At 36.4% G+C, this 21,617-nt stretch overlaps 1 protein-coding gene across 3 annotated transcripts in view; it reads right to left on the bottom strand.

Moving 5' to 3' along the window:
- LOC138701583 (uncharacterized) overlaps nucleotides 1-21,617 on the bottom strand; it is a 64,722-nt gene that overhangs the window by 18,336 nt on the left and 24,769 nt on the right. For all 3 annotated transcript variants that reach the window (XM_069828618.1, XM_069828620.1, XM_069828619.1), the window contains exons 10-14: nucleotides 15,050-15,340; nucleotides 14,855-14,973; nucleotides 4,604-4,799; nucleotides 3,371-3,588; nucleotides 1,812-1,928 (exon numbers count right to left, since the gene is read on the bottom strand). In XM_069828618.1, coding sequence (XP_069684719.1) covers nucleotides 1,812-1,928; nucleotides 3,371-3,588; nucleotides 4,604-4,799; nucleotides 14,855-14,973; nucleotides 15,050-15,340 — 941 coding nt within the window. The remainder of the gene's footprint in view (nucleotides 1-1,811; nucleotides 1,929-3,370; nucleotides 3,589-4,603; nucleotides 4,800-14,854; nucleotides 14,974-15,049; nucleotides 15,341-21,617) is intronic.

Raw genomic sequence — 21,617 nt, 5'->3', positions numbered from 1 at the left:
TGTACAGAAACAGCTGACATGTGTTCTTCTATTTATTTTTATTGTTCTCTTGAAAAATAGCAATTTTGACAAGGGTTGATTTTGTTATAATGTCTTTCAATTGTTAATGAAATAGCTCCAGTTATTTCAAAATTAAAAGGGAAGAAACTTCATAGTCAAACCAAAAGAAGTTATAAACAATGTATTGGCGTTTATGTCTAAAGATGTTTCTCAAGGAACTGAAATCCCTCTATAGAAAATTCGACAGCAAATGGCAATGGTTACAGGCGTGTCCTATGGTAGTGTCCATGACAAAAATGAGGAAACTAGAGTGTGGTAATGGTATTTCTTTTGAAATGTTGGGTAAGAGAAGAAAATAATTAAAAGGAGTGTCTTGAAACTAAACGCATTTGATGAGAGTGTAGTGGAAGGATAGTGTATGATTTTCATATCACCGAGAAACATGTTCCAACAGTCACTGCATTAAGAATGAAACTGAAAGACGAAATTGGCGTTGAGAGGGGTAATACCAATGGTAGAACTCTGCTAAAAGAACCTGGGATTTTCTTGGAAGAAAATGAAACCAATTAATAGGCCATTATTTGTTTAAAAATACGATATTAGACGAAGGAGGATAAACTCCCTGAGGTGAATTTCTAATTATCGAATGAGGGGAAGAAATATCGTGTATCTCAGTGAGTCACACATTGTCATCCCACCCACACAACAAGTCTTGGAGTGACAACTCAGCAGGACTTCTAGCAAGGAACTTCTAGAAATGATACACGCAGGAGGTGATTAAATGTTTGTCTCAAATGGTGTACTAATTTCGAAAGCTCAGCAGTGATATGGGAATTACTATTCTAAAATAAATCGAATTAGCATTCTCTTTGTGAAAATGTTAAAGAGAAATTGAAAATTATTATATGGAAAGCAAGTTATTTTCCAATGACGTCATAGACCTCATTATCATAAAACTCTGTGGTGTCAGTGACGATGACAATGATGATTTCAGCTGTGACAATGAAATGAACAGGATAACAGAACTGAGGACTCTGACTAGCACCCTATGATAAGAGGTTAATATTTTCAATTGGATGTTTAGAGTGTCCCTTTTGTCATTTTCACTCAGTTTTCTCTCCCATCCAAGTGACGTAATACAGACTTTCAGATCTTCTGCACGAGCTGTACCATCCCCTAAAATATTTACTATTACTCCTGAATCACCCTGTATAAAGGCTATCAGTGATAACTACCATTCAAGTGTCTAAACTATAATTCCTTGAGATCCATGCCTGGCCTGACATTCACAACATTACAGAAACAGTGGAAATGTGACTAACAATGCTCCACAAAATGTGATTTTTCTTTGTTCTGCATGATTGTACTGATGTACTGAAAGAATTTAGATAATAGAATTTAATGGTGGTAAATAGCATATATGGATTGTAAGGAACAATAGCCAAAGATGACTATAATCGAAACATTAAAATATTCACACAAATTTAAATACAATCTATACAAAGAATCATTGACCATCAATATCAGTGATGTATTCTCTACTATTTTAAGGTAGGGCATGAAGACCAAATCTAGCAATCAGTGGTTTTTCACCATATTTTGTATTTCAGTTCTTTGTAGACTAGAACATTTATCTAGAGAAGCAAAATTTTTGGTTAAATGGGTTATATGCTCCTACCCCTCAATATGTCCTTGATCAACAGTTTTCAGTAATTATGGACTGAGTGCCTACTATTTTGTGTTAATACAGTAGTCACATTGCACTTTAACACACATAATAATAAATTACATATTTTATTATTTTCATATACCTTTTAAGATAGACAATGAGGAAGTCCGGATATCTCCATACTGACAAAGTCTTGGTGGCGCATTGATTTTTTTGGCACATGGGACAGTACCAAGGATTATGCTCGTCCAGTTGTTCACTGCCACAAATAAATTCACTGTCAGTTTTATACTATTTCCTGATTGTATGTCATGTAACACCTGATTTATGGTTATAGGTAACGAAATGTTGTAAGATTATATGATAATGATAACCATAACTTCTTGAATATCATAAAGTAGAAGTATTAATGAAAATCTAAAAATTTCACTCTACCAATATAAAGTTCATTCTGCTTAACTAGAGTTGACAGCATTTCGGAAGGTGGTCAGCTGCTATATGCACTGTAGCATTTCTGGTATGTGATGTCACAAGCTTGTACAATAGAACCAATAGGAACCAGTCTGTAACAAGTGCTTTCCGACTTTCTTTGTTCACGTGTGAGTGTTTCAATACATCGAATAAGTAAAACTAACATAATACTGTGTATAAGATAAATAAATGGAAGGAGAGACTGCGCAGGCAGGCAGACACTGGAAATAGTGTTTACAGTGGATAATTATTTTAAAAACATTGACGAATAGAACACTGCTGGCCATCATGATACTGACTGCAATGTTGCCAATGCAGAAGAAACTACTGCAGAAGCTTATGGTGTAGGATTGAGGACCGTGCAAAGAATATTGTTACAGAAGGAAAGAAGGTTTGTTTGGTGTCTTGTTTACAGTAATCAACAGCTAAGTTCATTATTGTCATTTGATAATTTAAATTATCTCCTGCGTTATTTGTATTGCACATGTGTGTGAAGTACGATGTGGCAATGTTGTACGCTGCCTTGCTCTATCTGTCTCTCTTGGCACAAACGCTTGCAGACGACCCCCTTCCAAATTGCTGTCGATTCTAATTTCCAGAAAAAAGTAGGTCAGTAAGCACGTGCACATACCTATGTGTGTGTGTGTGTGTGTGTGTGTGTGTGTGTGTGTGCATGTATCTGTGTGCATCTTATGACTCCAATGTACTGTATGTAAGACAATTTTGGCCAAACCTGACACAAATACAATAGCAATTACGGAGTAAATCTCAATGACATTAAGTTTAGTTCTTTAAATTTAGAAATTAGGCATATGAGAAATTATTAAAGTTGGCTCTTAACAATTATTAAATAGAAGGAAAATATTAAACAATTTTCTCTGATTCAATGACTGAAATGTATAAAATTCTGCTTTAACTTAATTAAGATCAAAGGAAAAAGTCTCTGAATACTGCACTGGTCTTATCCAGTCACTATCAGTAAATGAGATATTTTGCATAATACCATTATCATTTATTGAAATAATGAACCACACTGTTATTCTGCTTTTTAAATTTATGGTTTAATGAATTAATATTTTTGATTATAGTCTCGTCAATCACAACAAATCAGTTATGTTTCTCAATTAAATACATATGTTCACTGGCAGGTGAAGAAGAATAAATATACAATTCAGTGCAATTCATACAGTCTTGATCTGTGATGTTCAGCAACCAACACCCAACACACACCTCTCACTAAATGCCTGCAGACAGTCATAGAGGGACAGAGGGTCTTGGCGCCGCATGAGCTTCATGCTGGGGTGCTCAATGGCAAGATCCATGTGGTCAATAGGCTCTGTGAACCTCACAGCCAGTGTGTCACCAGTCTGCAACAGCAGTTCTCCCTCTGGTGCAACATGGCAGCCTCGGCAATGCACAGTGTACATGCAGCGAGAGCAATGGTAGCCCTGCACATCATTTACAAACATCTTTATCATAACAATCAGTTAAAGCTATAACCCTTGAATCAATAAGGATTACATTTAGTATCCAAAGCTGTGGCCTGTGATAGTTATATCAACTGTCATCTTCAGCCCCAAGCACTTCTTTATAGTATTCTGACTCTTACAGCTTCACAAGTATTCATCTGTGGAGCATCCCTTTCCTTTATTATCCAATATATAAAACACAATTTGGAATCATTAAAGTATTGAAACTCCCAATCTACATACATATTTTGAAAGGCAATCATGTTCAGTTACAAGTCTAAAGGTGAAAACAGTGGCTCTGTAATAAAATTATTAAGGTTTCAATATGTATCATGTAGAAGTTCGTTCCATTCTTGTATATTAGCAGATTTAATTGCAATGTAATTTTCTATTCTGATTGTTGACTTTTGCTCTCTCCCCTGCAAATGTCTCTGGAACCTCTTTTCTATACAATTCACTTCCATAAAAATATGTTACAAACTGTACCAATTTTATAACTTTGCTCTAAGTCACCTGCGTACATATAGAGTAAATTCATTTACAAATTTTGTACATGGTATTCTAAAGAAAACACCATTAGTTATAACAGAAGAAATATATTTTTAGTAACATTTTCATCAGACGTAAATTACAGTATACTCAATATGTTCTGAATGTATTATCATCATTCATTCTTATACCTAATATCTTCTTTGTACTTTTCTATAGTTTTGCAATATCAAGTTTAGAGTCTTTTATGGTGATATACTCGATTAGAAACAGTTAAATGAAATCACTTTGTCTATCGAATAGCTTTAGAAATTACTGTTTATGGTAAAGCTTTAAAGAGTTAAAGAGAATACATATAGCAAAATAAGATATACAAATTACATTAACATTGCTGATCTAGGTAATATAACCTAAGTTTTTCCCTCCATAAAGCCTTTCCCAACTCATCTATAGCACAGTAATCTATCTATTCTATTCACATCATCAAGATTTGTCTGTGAGGTACCTGTCCATCGACCAGCAGGATTGAGTAGGGCACTGAATATGGGACTAGACGGTCCACTGCTGTGTAGAGATCCTGTCCTTGTATGCGATTTGGTAGACGCACCAGGTTTGGATGTCCAAAGAGCTTCATTACTTTCTTATTGTTGTTGCCATCACCTTCACTATCCAATCGGAACACAATAGGAACATTCAGCAACCTGTAACACAAATTTTTCTTGTATCTTTCAACTGTAATACTTGCCTGCAACATTATATTATTCTAAAATATATCATAACTATGGCCCCTTAGAACCTCTGCCACTCAAAAGACGCATTAATCGAGAGCTGATGTTGAAAATCACAGTTGTTGCCAACATAAATTAACGAACATTCGATATACTCCTAATACAAAATTAAAACTAATAAAATATAATATGTCATATTAACTGTGTATTTCAGTAGTCCACTGCTAGTTAGTATGTGTGACTGCGAAATTCGCGGGCCTGGGATCGAATCCTGGTTGGGATAATTTACCTGGTTGAGGTTTTTTCTGGAGCTTCTCCTTTGAGTAAATGCTGGGTAACTTTCGGCATTTGGTCTTTGGGCTCACTTCGTTGGCATTATTGTTATCCAGCAGATATGTAAAGCAACAGTAAACTGCTGTGTGTATCATCCATTTCCCTAATAATCTGGTAGTTGCCAGGTCAACAATACAATTGTTTCGGTCAGGCACAGTCTGGTAGCTATCTGATAGTCAATGATCATTCCGGTCAGGCATTTAAAGAAAAAGTGGTACTCCATTGCAAAATCTATTTTGTGACCTTATTCTTAACCGCCACCTTGGTTGCTTACAATTTTTATCGTTTAACATTTTTTGGTCAGCCCGTTTCTAGCACTCCCAAATGTCATCTAATAAGCTAGTACCGGTATGAGTTCTGTTCCTGAGATAAGATTATATACAAAGTGGAATTTCTTACTCCTGATAAAAGAATGATAGGCAAGGATGATACCTAACAGTGTTCAAGTTTGAGAAATGGCCAATCCCTTATTGCTTTCTTATTCCAGGATACACTTATTTTCTACATGGAGCTCCCAGCTTCTAAAAGATAAATGTACAAATCACCCTTGGACAAGTAAGATACAATGAATATCGAATCTAATGGCAAAGAAGGAAACATATTGATCAATGTACAAGATACTTAAAAGTAATATTATATTTTCTCGTTAATGCATACTCTGTTTTATAAAATAATACAGTATATACGTGGTGTGTCTAAAAAGTTCGGTGAATGGTGTCATATCTGAACGGCAACTTGGCACATGTGCTTGCGCATGCGCATGGTTCTTCAGAGACTTGGGGAGAATCGATACACAGCATGCAATGCATGTGACTGGCAGTGTAAACAGACTGCGACCAGTTGAACGTAGTCAGTGTGAGAGGAAGTGTCACAGCGCAATGGAGCAACGTGTAAACGTCAAGTTTTGCTACAAATTGGGGAAGACTGCAACGGAGACACATGGAATGTTGGTGCAGGTGTATGGAAGGGAAGCCATGAGCAGAAAATGTGTTTACAAATGGTTTAAACGCTTCCATGAAGGGAAGGATGAGTCACGTTCAGGTCGGCCATCGACAAGCAGAACCCCAAAAATGATCGAGAAAGTGCGACAAATGCTGGCACAAGATCGGTGACTGACTCTAAGATTGATTGCGGAGAAATTGGACATTAGCAAGGACACGGTGCACACCATCGTCCGCGATAATTTGGGTAAGCGGAAGATCTGCTCCCGATTTGTGCCGCACAAGCTCACAGACGAGCAGAAAGCAAAACGGATGGAAGCTTCTGGTGATTTCATTTTCATGTGTGACCAGGATCCATTGCTTCTGAAAACCATCGTCACGGGAGATGAGACCTGGTGCTACCAATTCGATCCGGAATCAAAACAGCAATCGATGTCATGGTGTTCACCGACTTCCCCGCGACCAAAAAAAAGCCGTCTGCAAAAATCCAAGGTGAAAACACTGTTGATAGCCTTCTTCGACAACAACGGCATCGCCCACAAGGAATTTGTTCCTACAGGTCAAACCATTAATGCTGCATTTTACCAGTCCGTTTTGAACCGATTGCTACAGCCTATCCGGCGGGTTCGGCTAGAGTTGCACAGGACTGGAAAATGGATGCTGCTCCATGACAATGCCCCTTCACAATGTGCGATCCGTGTGCGCCAATTCCTGGCTCAGAAGATGGTAACTGTTCTTGAACATCCTCCATACTCCCCTCATCTGGCTCCTGCAGACTTCTTCCTGTTTCCCCGCTTGAAGGCGGCCATGAAAGATGAACGTTTTGTGGACGTGAATGCCAACAAAGATCGTGTGACAGCCGTTCTGTGATCGATTCCATGGGAGACCTTTGCTGATAGTTTCCAGAAGCTGTACGAATGTTGTCAAAAGTGTGTTGTAGCGGGTGGCGACTATTTTGAAGGGCAATAAAGAAAATTTGTTTGTATCTTTGTTTTGTTTTCTGATAGCATTCACCGAACTTTTTAGTCTAAAAAAAAACACTTTTGACAACATTCGTACAGCTTCTGGAAACTATCAGCAAAGGCCTCCTGTGGAATCGATCGCAGAACTGCTGTCACACGATCTTTGATGGCATTCACGTCCGCAAAACGTTCATCTTTCATTGCTGCCTTCAAGCGGGGAAACAGGAAGAAGTCGCAGGAGCCAGATCAGGGGAGTATGGAGGATGTTCAAGAACAGTTACCATCTTCTGAGCCAGGAATTGGCGCACACGGATCGCACAGTGTGAAGAGGCATTGTCATGGAGCAGCATCCATTTTCCAGTCCTGTGCAACTCTGGCTGAACCCGCCGGATAGGCTGTAGCAATCGGTTCAAAACGGACTGGTAAAATGCAGCATTAATTGTTTGACCTGCAGGAACAAATTCCTTGTGGGCGATGCCGTTGTTGTCGAAGAAGGCGATCAACAGTGTTTTCACCTTGGATTTTTGCAGACGGCTTTTTTTTGGTCGCGGGGAAGTTGGTGAACACCATGACATCGATTGCTGTTTTGATTCCGGATCAAACTGGTAGCACAAGGTCTCAACTCCCGTGACGATGGTTTTCAGAAGCAATGGATCCTGGTCACACATGGAAATGAAATCACCAGAAGCTTCCATCCGTTTTGCTTTCTGCTCGTCTGTGAGCTTGTGCGGCACAAATCGGGAGCAGATCTTCCGCTTACCCAAATTATCGTGGACGACGGTGTGCACCGTGTCCTTGCTAATGTCCAATTCCTCCACAATCAATTTTAGTCAGTCGCCGATCTTGTGCCAGCATTTGTCGCACTTTCTCGATCATTTCAGGGGTTCTGCTTGTCGATGGCCGACCTGAACGTGGCTCATCCTTCCCTTCACGGAAGCGTTTAAACCATTCGTAAACACATTTTCTGCTCACGGGTTCCCTCCCGTACACCTGCACCAACATTCTATGTGTCTCCGTTGCAGTCTTCCCCAATTTGTAGCAAAACTTGACGTTTACACGTTGACACCATTCACCGAACTTTTTAGACACACCACATATAGCTCATTTATACTGTTCCAATTTTATTCTCATGCCTAATGGTATTTACATAGGTTTAATAACATACAGGTTATAGGCAGTGCTGTCATGGAAGCCTACAATTTTAAAAATGAATTGTATGGAGAAGAGAACATTTTTGCCCATATGGAGTCATATAGCACATGGTTGCGTAAGTTTTGTACCTGGAGTTCTATACTAATCTTAGATCAGCTCTTGCTTTTCCTAATATATATCTTCTTTAATATTCATAAACATAAATGGTTCACCTCTCCAGCTCTGGAATCCAGAACCATATATAAAATAATGATTGAAAAAACACTGTTGCAGATATACGCTCTGAGATTCATCAAGACAAGTGTGCATCAACTGTGAGAGATTTATGGGATGTTGCAAAATAATTTCTTTACCTTTTCTTTAACATAAAAACATCCATTAAGTAAGAGTGGGAGGGATAGAAGACAGTAAAATATTTATTTTATTTAATGCACAGGCACTTGACACATGATCATTCATCTATTCACTTCCCAATACAAATAACCTACTGTCTTAGACTGAAAGTTTTGTAAGACACAGCATTTTGGTATACGGTCCCAGTCCATAATACTACTCTCATCTTTTCACAGAATGCAAACTGACGATGACAGGATGGAAAGTCGATATAGATGAGCTGACAGAAAATCGTGACCAGTGGGAATACGGAATATTGCAACTGATTTGGGATAGCTTTGAATGTTGGTAGTGAATGCCACTTCTTTCCATCACAGACAGTTTTGTGATGCTAAAGAATTTCGTCTTTGAATTTTCTCTTGATGTAGAGCTTAGCCAAGTTAAACAATAGATGTTGTTACTAGTTAAGTTTCTTTTGTAGGCAAGGGATCAACTGCTTCAATTCCAGTAACTCCACAATGTAAAGGAATCCAGTGAAGGCATATTAAGCTTATGGTTATGCGTAATTCTCTCAGGAGACTGCACAGGTAGCTGCTATTCTTGAATCGAGGGGTTGAGATGAGACTATGGCTTGTAAAGTTGCTTGTGAGTCACTCAAGAAAAGTGGATTTTCTATGTATGTATGTATGTATGTATGTATGTATGTATGTATGTATCCAATGCCTACCCACTTCACTTTACGGTATTTTCAAAGTTGTTTAATCTCAAAATTATATGTTCTAGGGCTGAACATATAGTTTCCTTTTCTCCATCGAAGTTTGTATGGAAGTCTTTCAGTGGGCGAAAGAAGCTGAACAGATTGCTGTGTACTCCTACTCCGACTTTACTATTCCTCTCAAGTTGAGATCCATCTGTATATACTATATTTTCTCGAATACTCCACGCACTTTTTTTTTCCAAAATATGCAAATAAAAATACGGTATGCTGCTTATTCGAAATTAAATTAGCAACAATGTACGATTTTCTTCCTGCGCAACTGCTAAGGTTTTAGTGCATGCCATTACCTTCCCACCCACATATTTCAATTGTTAGCATTATAAAATGGCATCTGTATTTCTTTTTTTTTTAATTTATTGAGTATGCCCCAACCATTATAACTCATATGTAGGGGATATACAAGAACACATACTTATGTTATACAATGTAATTGTAAAAGTCATGAAACTATAGTCTGTGAAAAACAAACAATAACACAAGAATTTATGAAAGAAAGAAAGCAAAATAAGAACAAATAGTAAGATAACAAAGTTTTGGGCAGAAAGAAGAAAAGTTTGAAACCATGAAATAAATAAATAAATAAACTGAGAATTAAAATAAATAATCTTCCCAAAAACGTATTTTTTAACAATTTTTAAAACACCGACAATTTGGTAAAAGTCTGTATTCTAAAGGAAGTTGATTAAAAGTTGTTAAAAAACGGTTAAGTCCTTTCGTTCCATAAGTTACTGAGCTATGCTGAGAAAAATATATATTGTCTTTTTGTCTTGTTAAATAAGTATGTATATCTTTATTAAATGAAATGTAATATTACTATGTATTAAATTATTAATAACTTTGTACATGAAAATAGCAGTACCTAATTTGATAATTGATTCAACTGGTAGAACGAAAAAAAATTGATATAGATATTTAACTGGAGTCAAATAATGAAAACCCAATAAATTTCTTAAAGATCTATTTTGAATAATTTGTAAAGGTCTCAAAGCAGTTTTCTTATTATGTCTCCAAATAAATGACATATACATTAAATGAGAATGGATAAAAGCATAATATACATTCAAGAGACAAGATATAGGCAAAGATCTTTTAAGCCTTTTCAAAATACCAGACATTGTAGTAATTTTCTCACAGACAGCCAAAATATGCTTATCCCATGTTAAATGTTTATCAACAATCAAACCTAAAAATTTAACTGATGCAACTTTTTATATTACAAAATCATTAAACTTTAATTCTTTTGGAATAATATAATAAAATGAAGGTTTAGTGAAAATCGTATACATAGTTTTTTTCGAATTCAAAGAAAGCCTATTTGCACTTAACCAGTTTGCAAGAGTAATAATGTCTGCCTCAAACTTTTCAAACAGTTCAATGGAGTCAGTAATATAAAATACACTAGTGTCATCTGTCATAGTAGTACATAAAGTTCAATTGTGATAAGTACATAGTTTGTGCATCTTATATTTTCAGTTCTGAAAATGAATACCACTGAAGGAATGAATATGAGATTGCGATCCTTTACTTGCAGCGAAAAACTTAAAATTATCGAATATGCTGAGGAGCATGGAAATCGTGATGTGTGCTATTACTGTTGCAGAATATCGTGTAAACAGCCAATCAAGCAAGACAACTGACATAATTATGTGCAGTGCGTGTACACGGAATGAGTTTGAAATGCATCCTGTTCCAGGATAAAATTTAACTGAACTCTATTTGTATTTAATTGTTTTTAATTTATCGTGAATACATTTGTTGAAAGTCTTATTTTTATAATTTGTGTTTTTTTTTGGCCTCTAGAATGGGATGTGTGGCTTATTCAAGGACGCGGAGTATTAGAGAAAATAGTGTATGCAGCCAGTTGTCTGGAGGATAAAATTGATCTATAGCTTCTAATGCCAATTATTTGAAAAGAATTATATTACTGTCACTTTTCTTGGCCATTTCTGTGAGGATTAGTTTCAGATGAACATCAGGTTCCTGTAGTGGCAAAGTGGGTGTCAATAGGTTTTCTGCTATGGTTATGGGGAAATACTGTGGTTTTATGTTATCTATATATTGAACAAAACCTTTTTGCATTTTGAGTTGTCTATGTTGACTTTGATGATCAGACTACTAGGAGACAGATGGCAGTCTGATTAGCTTCTCATACTGTATTAATGCGAGTCTCTCTATTTGTATCTTGATTGCAATGTTATTCGTTGCTCTTTGTAGTGCAGGAATTGCACTTCACAGCACCTGTTATCAGTTCTGAAGCATCTGTCTTTGCTGTACCCCTGATCACATATAACAGATTGATCAGTCTTATGGACTTTCAAGGCAGCCACTTTTATCAATTTCACTATGCTGCAAACTAGCTGCTGCAAAAGAAGTCATGTTATAATCCTTATGGAACTACATGGAGCAACTGTACTTCCATCTAGCAGTCATTGTCAAAAAATGCCTTTTCGATGGGGGAGGCTCTGGTGGTTTTTCTCATTTTATGTTGCCTTTCATAACATGGGAATGGCCAATCTGATATATATGTATATTTTTAGTAGAGCCATCGATGTAGCTCAGTCGGCAGACTCGCTGGCCTGCTATCCGGAGCTGCGCTCGGGCTTGGGTTGAATTCCCCGTTTGGTCCCATTGGTTTCTTCCGAGGTTTTCCCCAGCTGTGGGACTGACGCTGGATGGTCTATGGCAAGTCCTCGGCACCACTTCACTTTACCCACTTTGATCTGATTACCTGGTTGGGTTTTTTCCGAGGTTTTCCCCAACCAAAAGGCAAATGCCAGGTAATCTTTTGGCGAATCCTTGGGCCTCATCTCATCTCACTGCATCTCGCCAAAACATTGTAATTGTAATCTTGTAAAATTCTGACTTGTTCCACATCTTAAAGCTTCATTGTTAATGTAAGATCTATGGAATATAATAAATGAAATGAAATGTGATCAGGGCTGTTACTAACAAGGGAACAGTACCTTAGTATACTAGATATCATTGTCACTGGTTGGAGAAATAATGAATGTGTATTGCAGAGAGGAGTATCAGAGATGTTGATCTACGAAATTTAAGGTGCAATGGTCAACAGGTAGACACACTACAGTCATATTCATGAGCACTATGATATTCCTTATACAGGGTCTGGCAGAATGATCTCTTCTCTTTGAATTGGCCATTGCACAGTTGATAGTTGTGCTTGATTGGTATATCTTTGAGCAGCACAAGCCATGCCATTTCAGTTACCATCATGGCATAAACAGGTGAACATCGTGAATTTTTTGTTGAATCAGATTTAAAAAATGGTGATTCTGTGATTGCAATGCAACAGCAATTTCGTACCCATTTTAGAGTAGGTCGACACGAAAAAATTGCTGATCAGAAAACAATACTGTTATGGGTGAGAAATTTCAGACAAAAGGTTCCACTTTCAAATAGAAGTCGTCTGGTAAATGTCACAATGTTCAGACTCTCGAGAATATCACAGCAGTCAGGCACAGTTACCACATCTCGACGACGTTCAGCCATTAAACATGTTCTGGTGCCGAGAATATCTAATCCGAGTGCCAGACGAATCTCACAACTAGACCTCAAGTTCCATCCCTACAAAATTATGGTAGTTCAGGAACTTCAGCAACGTGATTGGCTCAACCGCCAAGATGCTTGTGATCGTATTGGAAAATGTTCCAGGTGACACTGTTGTGCTCAGTAGTGACTAAGCTCATTTTCATTTGTCAGACTGCATCAACAAAAAAAAAACCTTCGATATTGGACCCCTGAAAATCCTCCAGAAAAACAATCAGCGACCTTTCCACAGAGAGTGTGTTACTATTTGTTGAGGTGTTGGACAATTTGGAATAATAGGACCACACTTTTTTTTAGAAAGGACGCACAGTCACTGTTTTAGGAGTGTATAGCTCGTGAGGGCAAGCATTTGGATGATATTATCTCTGAAACAAAGTGATGTCAAAATGGCAAGCATTTTTCTGTAAGATGCTAAAACAAAATTTTGAATGGGATCTATGTTGCTCTTTTTATTTAAGTTTCAAATCGAGGAGATCATTCTGCCAGACTATGTACATATACTATAAGTGTTACATGTCGGTTGTTTTCCTTATCTAGGAACTCGCTGACAAGTAAAAAAACGGTTGTTGACAGGCACAACTTATCTAGAAACGAATATGTATGATCCACACCCATCAGCAATTGAAACTATCACTCCAGCAATAGTAGTGAAACTATTGGCGAATTTCTTCGACCTATCACCACGTCAAATTTATCTTATAAAATTTGAAAAAAATCAACGAAGAATTGTTGGAGGAGGTCCATACACTCATCCATGATAATGCACTATCATCCAATGAGGACATAGACAGCGACCCCAACATATCACAAGGAACAATCGGCACATCACGAGAGGAGCAGTTCCTCCTATGCACAATTACCAAAGAGAGTGCACACCTAATTTCCAGATGGATACAGTGGACAAAGCAACTAAGGGTGAAAAATAGAAATATTGATCCTTCCCAACTGTGCCTTCCAGGCTTGATCATTGACTTATCTCCTCGAATGACCTTCAAGACGGTTATGATCCTAAAGTGAGGATAAAAAACAAAACAGTCTTTCAAAAGTTTGAAGGATTGAAGAGTCCTGCCACTGTGACTAAAACATATCTGATGCATCAGTTAAACAGAAGTGTTTGAATATTTTATGTAAATGCGTGCACAGCATGCTATTATCTATGACCAGACAATTAATCTCTAGAAAATGCAAATAAAGAAGTACATTATTTTCACAATCAATTGCAGTTTAAGGCATCCAAATCCTCGATCACAAAGTTCAAGAGGCGTACTAATAACGCAGAGTGTGGCAAAGCATTTTGCCAAGAATCCACGAAGGCATAAGACTACCAAATATAATTACAGTAAAATCCATTGTAACCAGCAATACTAAAACAACGACACTTTTGGCTGGGCCAAAAAAAAAAAAAAAAAAAAAAAAAAAAAATCAGTCTACCAGATTGCCAATCTGGGCTGTCAGTTTTGCCACATTAGAATGTTCGCACAAACTTTCATTTTCAGTGAATATTCGAACCTAGAATTAGTGTATTATTTGTGTTGTGTGATGTGTTTTAATAAGGAAACTCCACACGGTTTTTATGTTTATTCAGTTATGAGCAAGTGATAGAGAAATAAGCTGCAGTTTCAACATTTGGCACAATGAAATACGAACTTCTTTTTTTTTTTTTTCTTGACCCAGTTTGTGTCAAAAAATTATCTTTGTGTTTGGATATCTCCCTGAGCACGAGTTTTTTACTCCTTCAGGGAAGAACTAAGATTGTATTTTTGTCCATGTTATTTTATTAACAATAAACAATTATTACAAAAAAAGAAATTAGAATTAGAATATACTGGTATTTATTCAATTATCTGACAAAATCCTTTGGTGCCGGTTGAGAGGAATTCTACTGTATTATTATTATTATTATTAGGCCTTTATGTTCCAGAAGATGAAATGCTGGATATCCTGAATGGACAGCATACTCACCTGATAGTGGGCTTATAATCTCCTAATTTGTCAAGAGGGATAAACTCAGTCTCTGGTTTCACTATAATCCCGCATACAGGACATGCAAGCTTGTCTTCACCATAGTGTCTACAGGATGTCTGCAACAGATACATACAGATGAGACGAGATTTGTCTGTACAAATCTGAGCAGTGTTTCAGAATGTAGAAACTCACATCTATGCAGGACTCGCACAGCACACAACTGCAAGATGCATGTCTGCGCAGGTCTGTGTCCATTTCCTCCAGGCAGATGGCGCAGCTCCGCCACCCATCTCCCTTGGCTGAATTGCCTGTCAGTCTCTCATACTCACTTTCTGTGAGTGGACCAATCACTGGCTCCAGAGTCCTGCTGGTGGGATCTCCTGATCCATCATTGCTTGGAATGTCCATCAGGTCTCCTGGCGCCAGATCCAATGGTTCCCCACACTTCTTGCCAGAATCAGGAGAGTCCCCGTGTCCTGCACACTACCACAGCACATCACACATAAATATTCTCTTAATGCACGAAAGAAAAATCTCGTCAAACGAGAATGCATCTGTCAATAATGGCATTTATATACAACGTAGTTTTCTGCTTTCGTTAATGATCATGAAATGATTACTTATGGCAAAATATTTTAGAGATGTAAACTCTTCAAGTATTGTGGAATATGTTTCTAACACAGCAACACAAGATTATTGAAAATCTATTAAATTTTGCAAGTATCCAGAAATTGTAATAAAATTAAAGATACTAATATTTTTGGGATTAAAGCAAAACACACACAAGAGACCCTGAACATTCCTTTTCTCTTGCAGTTATTAATCCCCTTTTTCAACCTAACTTCATCTAATCTAAATACAACTTAGAAGAATCTTTAGCCATGATTTCTGCATCATTCACACTCAATTTGCAATACAAAATTTAGATTTTTATTTCTCTTAAGGGGTTAGGTACAGCTTACAGCAGTGAAATTTTTGGAAATATTTAACTTTTTTTTTTCCTCCCATTACTGTATCTTGTACAATAATGAAAACTGATAGGTGTAAAACACTGTTCTTCTGCCATATGAAAAAAATATTTTTACAAATAAAAAAAAAATTATTTACATATTTTTTTTTTTCAAAATTCAAAATGGTGGCAGTTCACTATGCAGTGATGAAGCGTTTCCCTCATAACTCATAAAATTGTTAACTTTTTCATGTTCTCTCTCTTTTATTTTATTCCTGAAACTCATGTTTACAATATCATGCTCGTTCAACTACATTCCTTCATAAATAATATTTTTTTTTATTTTGTGTTAGAAGAAAATACTGATATTTGACCATTTTTAAAAATGAATTTATTTTTTATCAGACAATCTATTAAAGGTAGAGAAGTGATTTTGCATCATATTGAGTCATTCCACGTCAAATCGCACAGCAATAAAACACGACCTTCTTGGAAATGGTCGAATTTTTTTTCATGAATTCCAGACATCAAATAAGGAGACCCGTATTTTTTTATTTTCACAATTATTAATTATTTGTGTAGTTATGAATATTTGAAGTTACGCAAATTATGCGCGCACTGTTACATAAACTCGCTTGGAACTCTGTGTCTACATATAATTGAGATTTGCGGTTTGGCGCATTTGAAAGACGAAATACAACACTTTTTATTACTTTAGGCCTATCACAAATAAATTTAAAATTTGGCCTATTTTTTTAATCGTTTCTTTTTCAAAGCAAAATTACTATATTAAATAGCCAAGTTAAAAATCTGAAAAAAAAAAAATATATATATATATATATATATATATATAGACTTGTTCGCTGATGTATTATCTGTAAACTACTGCATTTATAAATATGGGATCAGCACCCATACATTTGTAACAATTTATTTTCCGGAGGCATGCACGCGCTCGCGATTCCCAGCTAATGAACTGCTTGCAGCCATAGGCTAGAAGGCTGCCCGTGGAAATTCCCCGTTGCAACTGATGTCACCATACTAATCATCAAATGATTAATACCTTAAGGAACAGTAAATATCTTATCTAAAATTATTTTATTATTGTCAGCTCAGCTAAGAGGGAAAGCCCTTCACAGTGCTGTATGTTTATACAGTAATATAGCCAAGTGTTTGATGATAGCAAGGCTGGGTAAGGCAGTAAACTTTATGGCAGTAAACAGATGGCAGGAGAGAAAAATAATCAGTTTGGGTTTGAATTTCGCGCAGTAACGTGACTTCTATACAACATGAGTGATGGTAAAGATCGCGTAATATATAACAAGTGTTTAAGGGGAGACTGTAGGTGAGTTAGGGTCAAAATCATTGATTTTTTGTTTTTTTAATTTTCTGATAGTTTAGGGTCCGTTTTATCAAGATGTTATGTATTTTTGTCTGAAAATAGACCTAAAAGCACTTTAAAAGGCAATTTAAATTCCCTCTGCATGACATGCCACGCCCCCTTCAAGTTCTCCATCTCTATAGTATTACTTTTCCTGTTTCCTGAGGTTTTAGAAAGAAATTTTGTGTTGTTTTGTTGCTCAGTCTGTTTCACCATGCTCCTTTCAGCTGTTTCCCGCCAGTTTATTGTTAGTGATGTGTGTTTTTCTTGTAAGGGAAGAAAAATGCCTCGCCCTAGGAAAATTTTCTTGAAAAGGAAAGGAGGGTGTGGAAGGAAGAAAAAAAGTGATGTAAATAATGTTGTAAATAATGTAGATAATACTAGTAATATTGTAAATAGTGCAGTTATTGAAATTAATGAGAACAGTGGTGAGGTTAGAAACACCAGGTAGTTCCACTCCAAATTCACAATTCAGCTCTGTAAATAATTGTAGTGCATCACGGAAACAGCTTGTTAGTGATGATACAAGACAGAATGAAACCCCAACAAGTGAAATAGAAGAGACAAGTGATGCAAAAATTACAAATGGGAATGTGATAGTGGATATTGAACTGTTGTCAGCTGCTATTTCTAGTTTTATGAAATGTAAATATTGTAATGCTTGTGATGAAATACTTTGTTATGAAAACTCTGATGCAAGACTAGGACTAGCAAGTTATTTAGTGTTTGAATGTAAATGTTGTAAGAAGAAACTCTCATTTTATTCTAGTAAAAGAACTGACAATGGTTATGAACATAATTTGAGATTTGTATATGGGCTGAGAACAATAGGGAAAGGGGAAACAGCTGGGAAAAGTCTGTGTGCTGTAATGAATCTACCCCAAGGACCTACAAGATTTCAAAATTATAATAAGTGTATTGGTGATGTGGTTAAAACTTGTGCTCTGTCCTCTATGAAGAAGGCTGTGAAAGAATCTGTGAATGATAATGAAGGATGCACAGACATTGCTGTGGCCATTGATGGGAGCTGGCAGCGTAGAGGACATACAAGTCTAAATGGTGTGGTGTCTGCCACCAGTGTAGATAATGGGAAGGTGATAGACGTAGAAATTCTTTCAAAATACTGTCATAAATGTACCATTGAAACAAATGAAGAGAAACTGAAACAACACCAAGAAAGTGAGGAATGCAAAATGAATTACAAAGGTAGCAGTGGCGATATGGAGGTGAAAGGAGCAAATGCTATTTTTTCTCGTTCTTTGGCTCTTCATGGTGTTAGATATACTAAATACTTGGGGGATGGAGACAGCAAAGGGTTCCTTAGTGTTGTGCAATCTAAGCCCTATGGTGATGTTGTGCCAGAAAAACTTGAATGTATTGGGCACGTGCAGAAGAGAATGGGGACACGTCTTCGAAAACTAAGACAACTCAAGAAAGAGCCATTGGACGATGGTAAGCCCATTTCTGGTAGGGGAAGACTGACTGACAAAGAAATTGACAACATACAAAATTATTATGGGCAGGCAATAAGAAGAAACATAGATAGTGAAAAGAAAATGCAGCAAGACATCTGGGCAATATATTTCCACAAACTTTCCACAGACACTTCACCATTTCATCAACTCTGTCCATCGGGATCAACATCTTGGTGCAAATACAACCATGCTCTGGTAACAGGAGAACAGTATAAGCACCAACATTCACTACCAGAAGCAGTATGTTTCACCATCAAGCCAATTTTCCGATCTCTAGCAGACCCAAGTGTTCTTCGCAAATGTCTCCATGGACGAACACAAAATCCTAAAGAGTCCTTCAACAATGTGATATGGACCAAATTGCCAAAAAATGTATTTGTAGGTCATGAAACTTTGTCATTTGGAGTGTATGAGGCAGTCCTAGCTTTTAATGAAGGTAACACTGGAAAGCTAGAGGTTATTAGATTGTTAGGAATGAAGCCAGGAGTAAATGTGGTTAGAATCTGTTCAAAATTAGACAAACTGAGGGTGAAGAAGGCTGACTACGAGGTGGAATTGATTAGGAAAAAGATAAGACAACACTCCAGAGGTCTAAAAAGGGCAAGAGAAGAAGAAGAAAATGAGGATGACCCAGCATACGGAGCAGGAATGTTTTGAGGTCAGTCATAAGATGTTGAAAATTGAATCCAGTTTTTCCGCAAATTTACTTTTGTGACATTAAGGAACAATTTTCTCAGGAGCTATAGGTCATAGAGCCATGAAATATTTAGAGCATGTTTGTGTATCATCTGACAATGTTTTGTCATTTTTTGGAAGCCCTTGAACGCGTAACAGTCCTAACTCAATTTTGATTTTGGGTAAAAATGTTGAAAATATTTGTCTCTTGGAGAAAAATTAATAAAAAATACAATTTATGTTTAAATGAGTAAAAAAATGACAATATATTCAGGAAGGTTGTAAAATACATTGCAGATAATTTGGTTAACATATCACAAATAGTTTGAGAAAATTGTACCTAAACTATGCTGATTTAACATTGCTTGTATAGGACGTACAGTCTCCCCTTAAATCCATTTACCTTCCTAATCACGCTTTTAAAAAAGAAAAGTACACTAAGACGAGTAAGTCACGACTTATTGATAAAGCTCAATTTAAAGGAATCTTTGAGTGTGCAAATATGTGATTTGTTCCGTAAAAATCAATCAATTTCCGCATAGGTCAGGTGAAATTATATGTGAAGCCGGTAGTTCTTGTGATATTAACATGAATCAAATGAAAGTGCGGACAGAGAAAGTGATTATCCCAGTACTTCTTCTAGCAATTCTATGGATACAGTGCTAGAAATCAGTAATATTGAGGAATTAAACAAGAGTTTGATGTCAATAGAATCCCCTATCAAGAAAAGAAAGATACAACAAAACGATACCCCCGTGAAAAGTTTCAAAAGTAAAAGGCTCCCTAGCATGTTAAGTTTTTCATGTAGAAGATGCATCATCATCCATTCAAAAGTCAGCCATATTTTATTTTTGACGGAATGCAAAGAAAGGTACAACCCAGTAGCGGCCGGTGATCAAAATCCTCGGTGAGGCCAGATGCAACTAGTTTAAGTGCTTCCGATAGGAAATGTTTATGATATTAATTATTATTATTATTATATTATTAATATCATTATTACTGTATTATTATTATTATTATTATTATTATTGTTACTATTATTAGTCTATTCGTATTACTATCAATGAAAAATAATAATTTCACTCACCAAATAAACTGTTATGCTCTGAGTTTCAGTGTGATGAACAGACATCAGATTCTAGGGCAAATGCCTATTTTGTTTCTTTAGGAGAAAAGTAAAAATAATTATTAATATTTGTGTTTCATGGAAATTGAAAGGTATTCAAAGAGTTTTATAGTGGCCTAAAATGGTTATTAGAGCCTAATTTGTTAATATTCGCCTAAAAATGCCTAACTCACTGTAAAGTTTCGCATTTTACTCTTACTTTTTATAATTTATACATGCATTCACTGCGAAATTTAAGGCATTTAAAAACTGGAAAGTTTGCTTCACACCGGCCATGAAACCATTGATAAAGGAAACAAAATGTTTTGAATCTCACGACACTCGCAATAGATTTCACTGAATTTAACATGTTTGGAGGCATAAATGCCGACAAAGAACCAACCTTAGTTTTGAAGCAGGCAATAATCACAACATGTGCTGCTACCGATTCAGAGATATACTATACTATAAAAATGACTGTTTTCGGTCTGAAACCGATTAGCTGTACTGCCCTTCAGAGTCATAAAATCACAATTTTTGGAGAAAGAGTGTTTTTGAAATATTTATGAAAAGTCGTAAAACTGCGAATTAGTAGGGTAAACCATTATGTGTTGAGAAGTTTTGAGGGGTAGGACGTTTTCCTGTGAAGTTTAACGCGATAATGCCGAAAAATATAAGTGCAAAATCTACATTGATCCGGCAATGGCTAACAGAATATTCAGAATTCACTTATGATGAAAAAATTATATTCTGCAAGATTTGTAGCAAACAGGTATGTAACAATAGTTGAAATATATAAATTCTATTAATTTTAATGAGTAGGCCTATAATATTTATACATTGACTGAGCTATCCTGAGGTATAATTCTTTTTAAGACCACTACACTTTAATCTTTTAAATTCCGATAGTTAAAGTATTTGCAGGTCATTAAAATTTTGATTGTTCAAACCCACTAACTTTGTGATAGAAATACGGCAATACAACAATTAGGATTTTATTTTAATTCAGTTTACTTTACATTTTTAGATTTCGCAAGAAAAGAAGTGCCACCTAAAGCAGCATGTGCAAGGAGCGGCTCATAAGGCTAAAGCTCAGCAGAAAAATCAACTGCAACAAACTTTACTAACACAGCCAAAGTTACTTCATCCAATCTCAGCAGCAATTTCTATGCTGA

This window comes from Periplaneta americana, chromosome 6 (genome assembly GCF_040183065.1).
Source record: "Periplaneta americana isolate PAMFEO1 chromosome 6, P.americana_PAMFEO1_priV1, whole genome shotgun sequence".
NCBI classification, from domain to species: domain Eukaryota; kingdom Metazoa; phylum Arthropoda; class Insecta; order Blattodea; family Blattidae; genus Periplaneta; species Periplaneta americana.
Note: the sequence above shows the minus strand (reverse complement) of the source record. Positions and strands in the feature narration are given on the sequence as shown.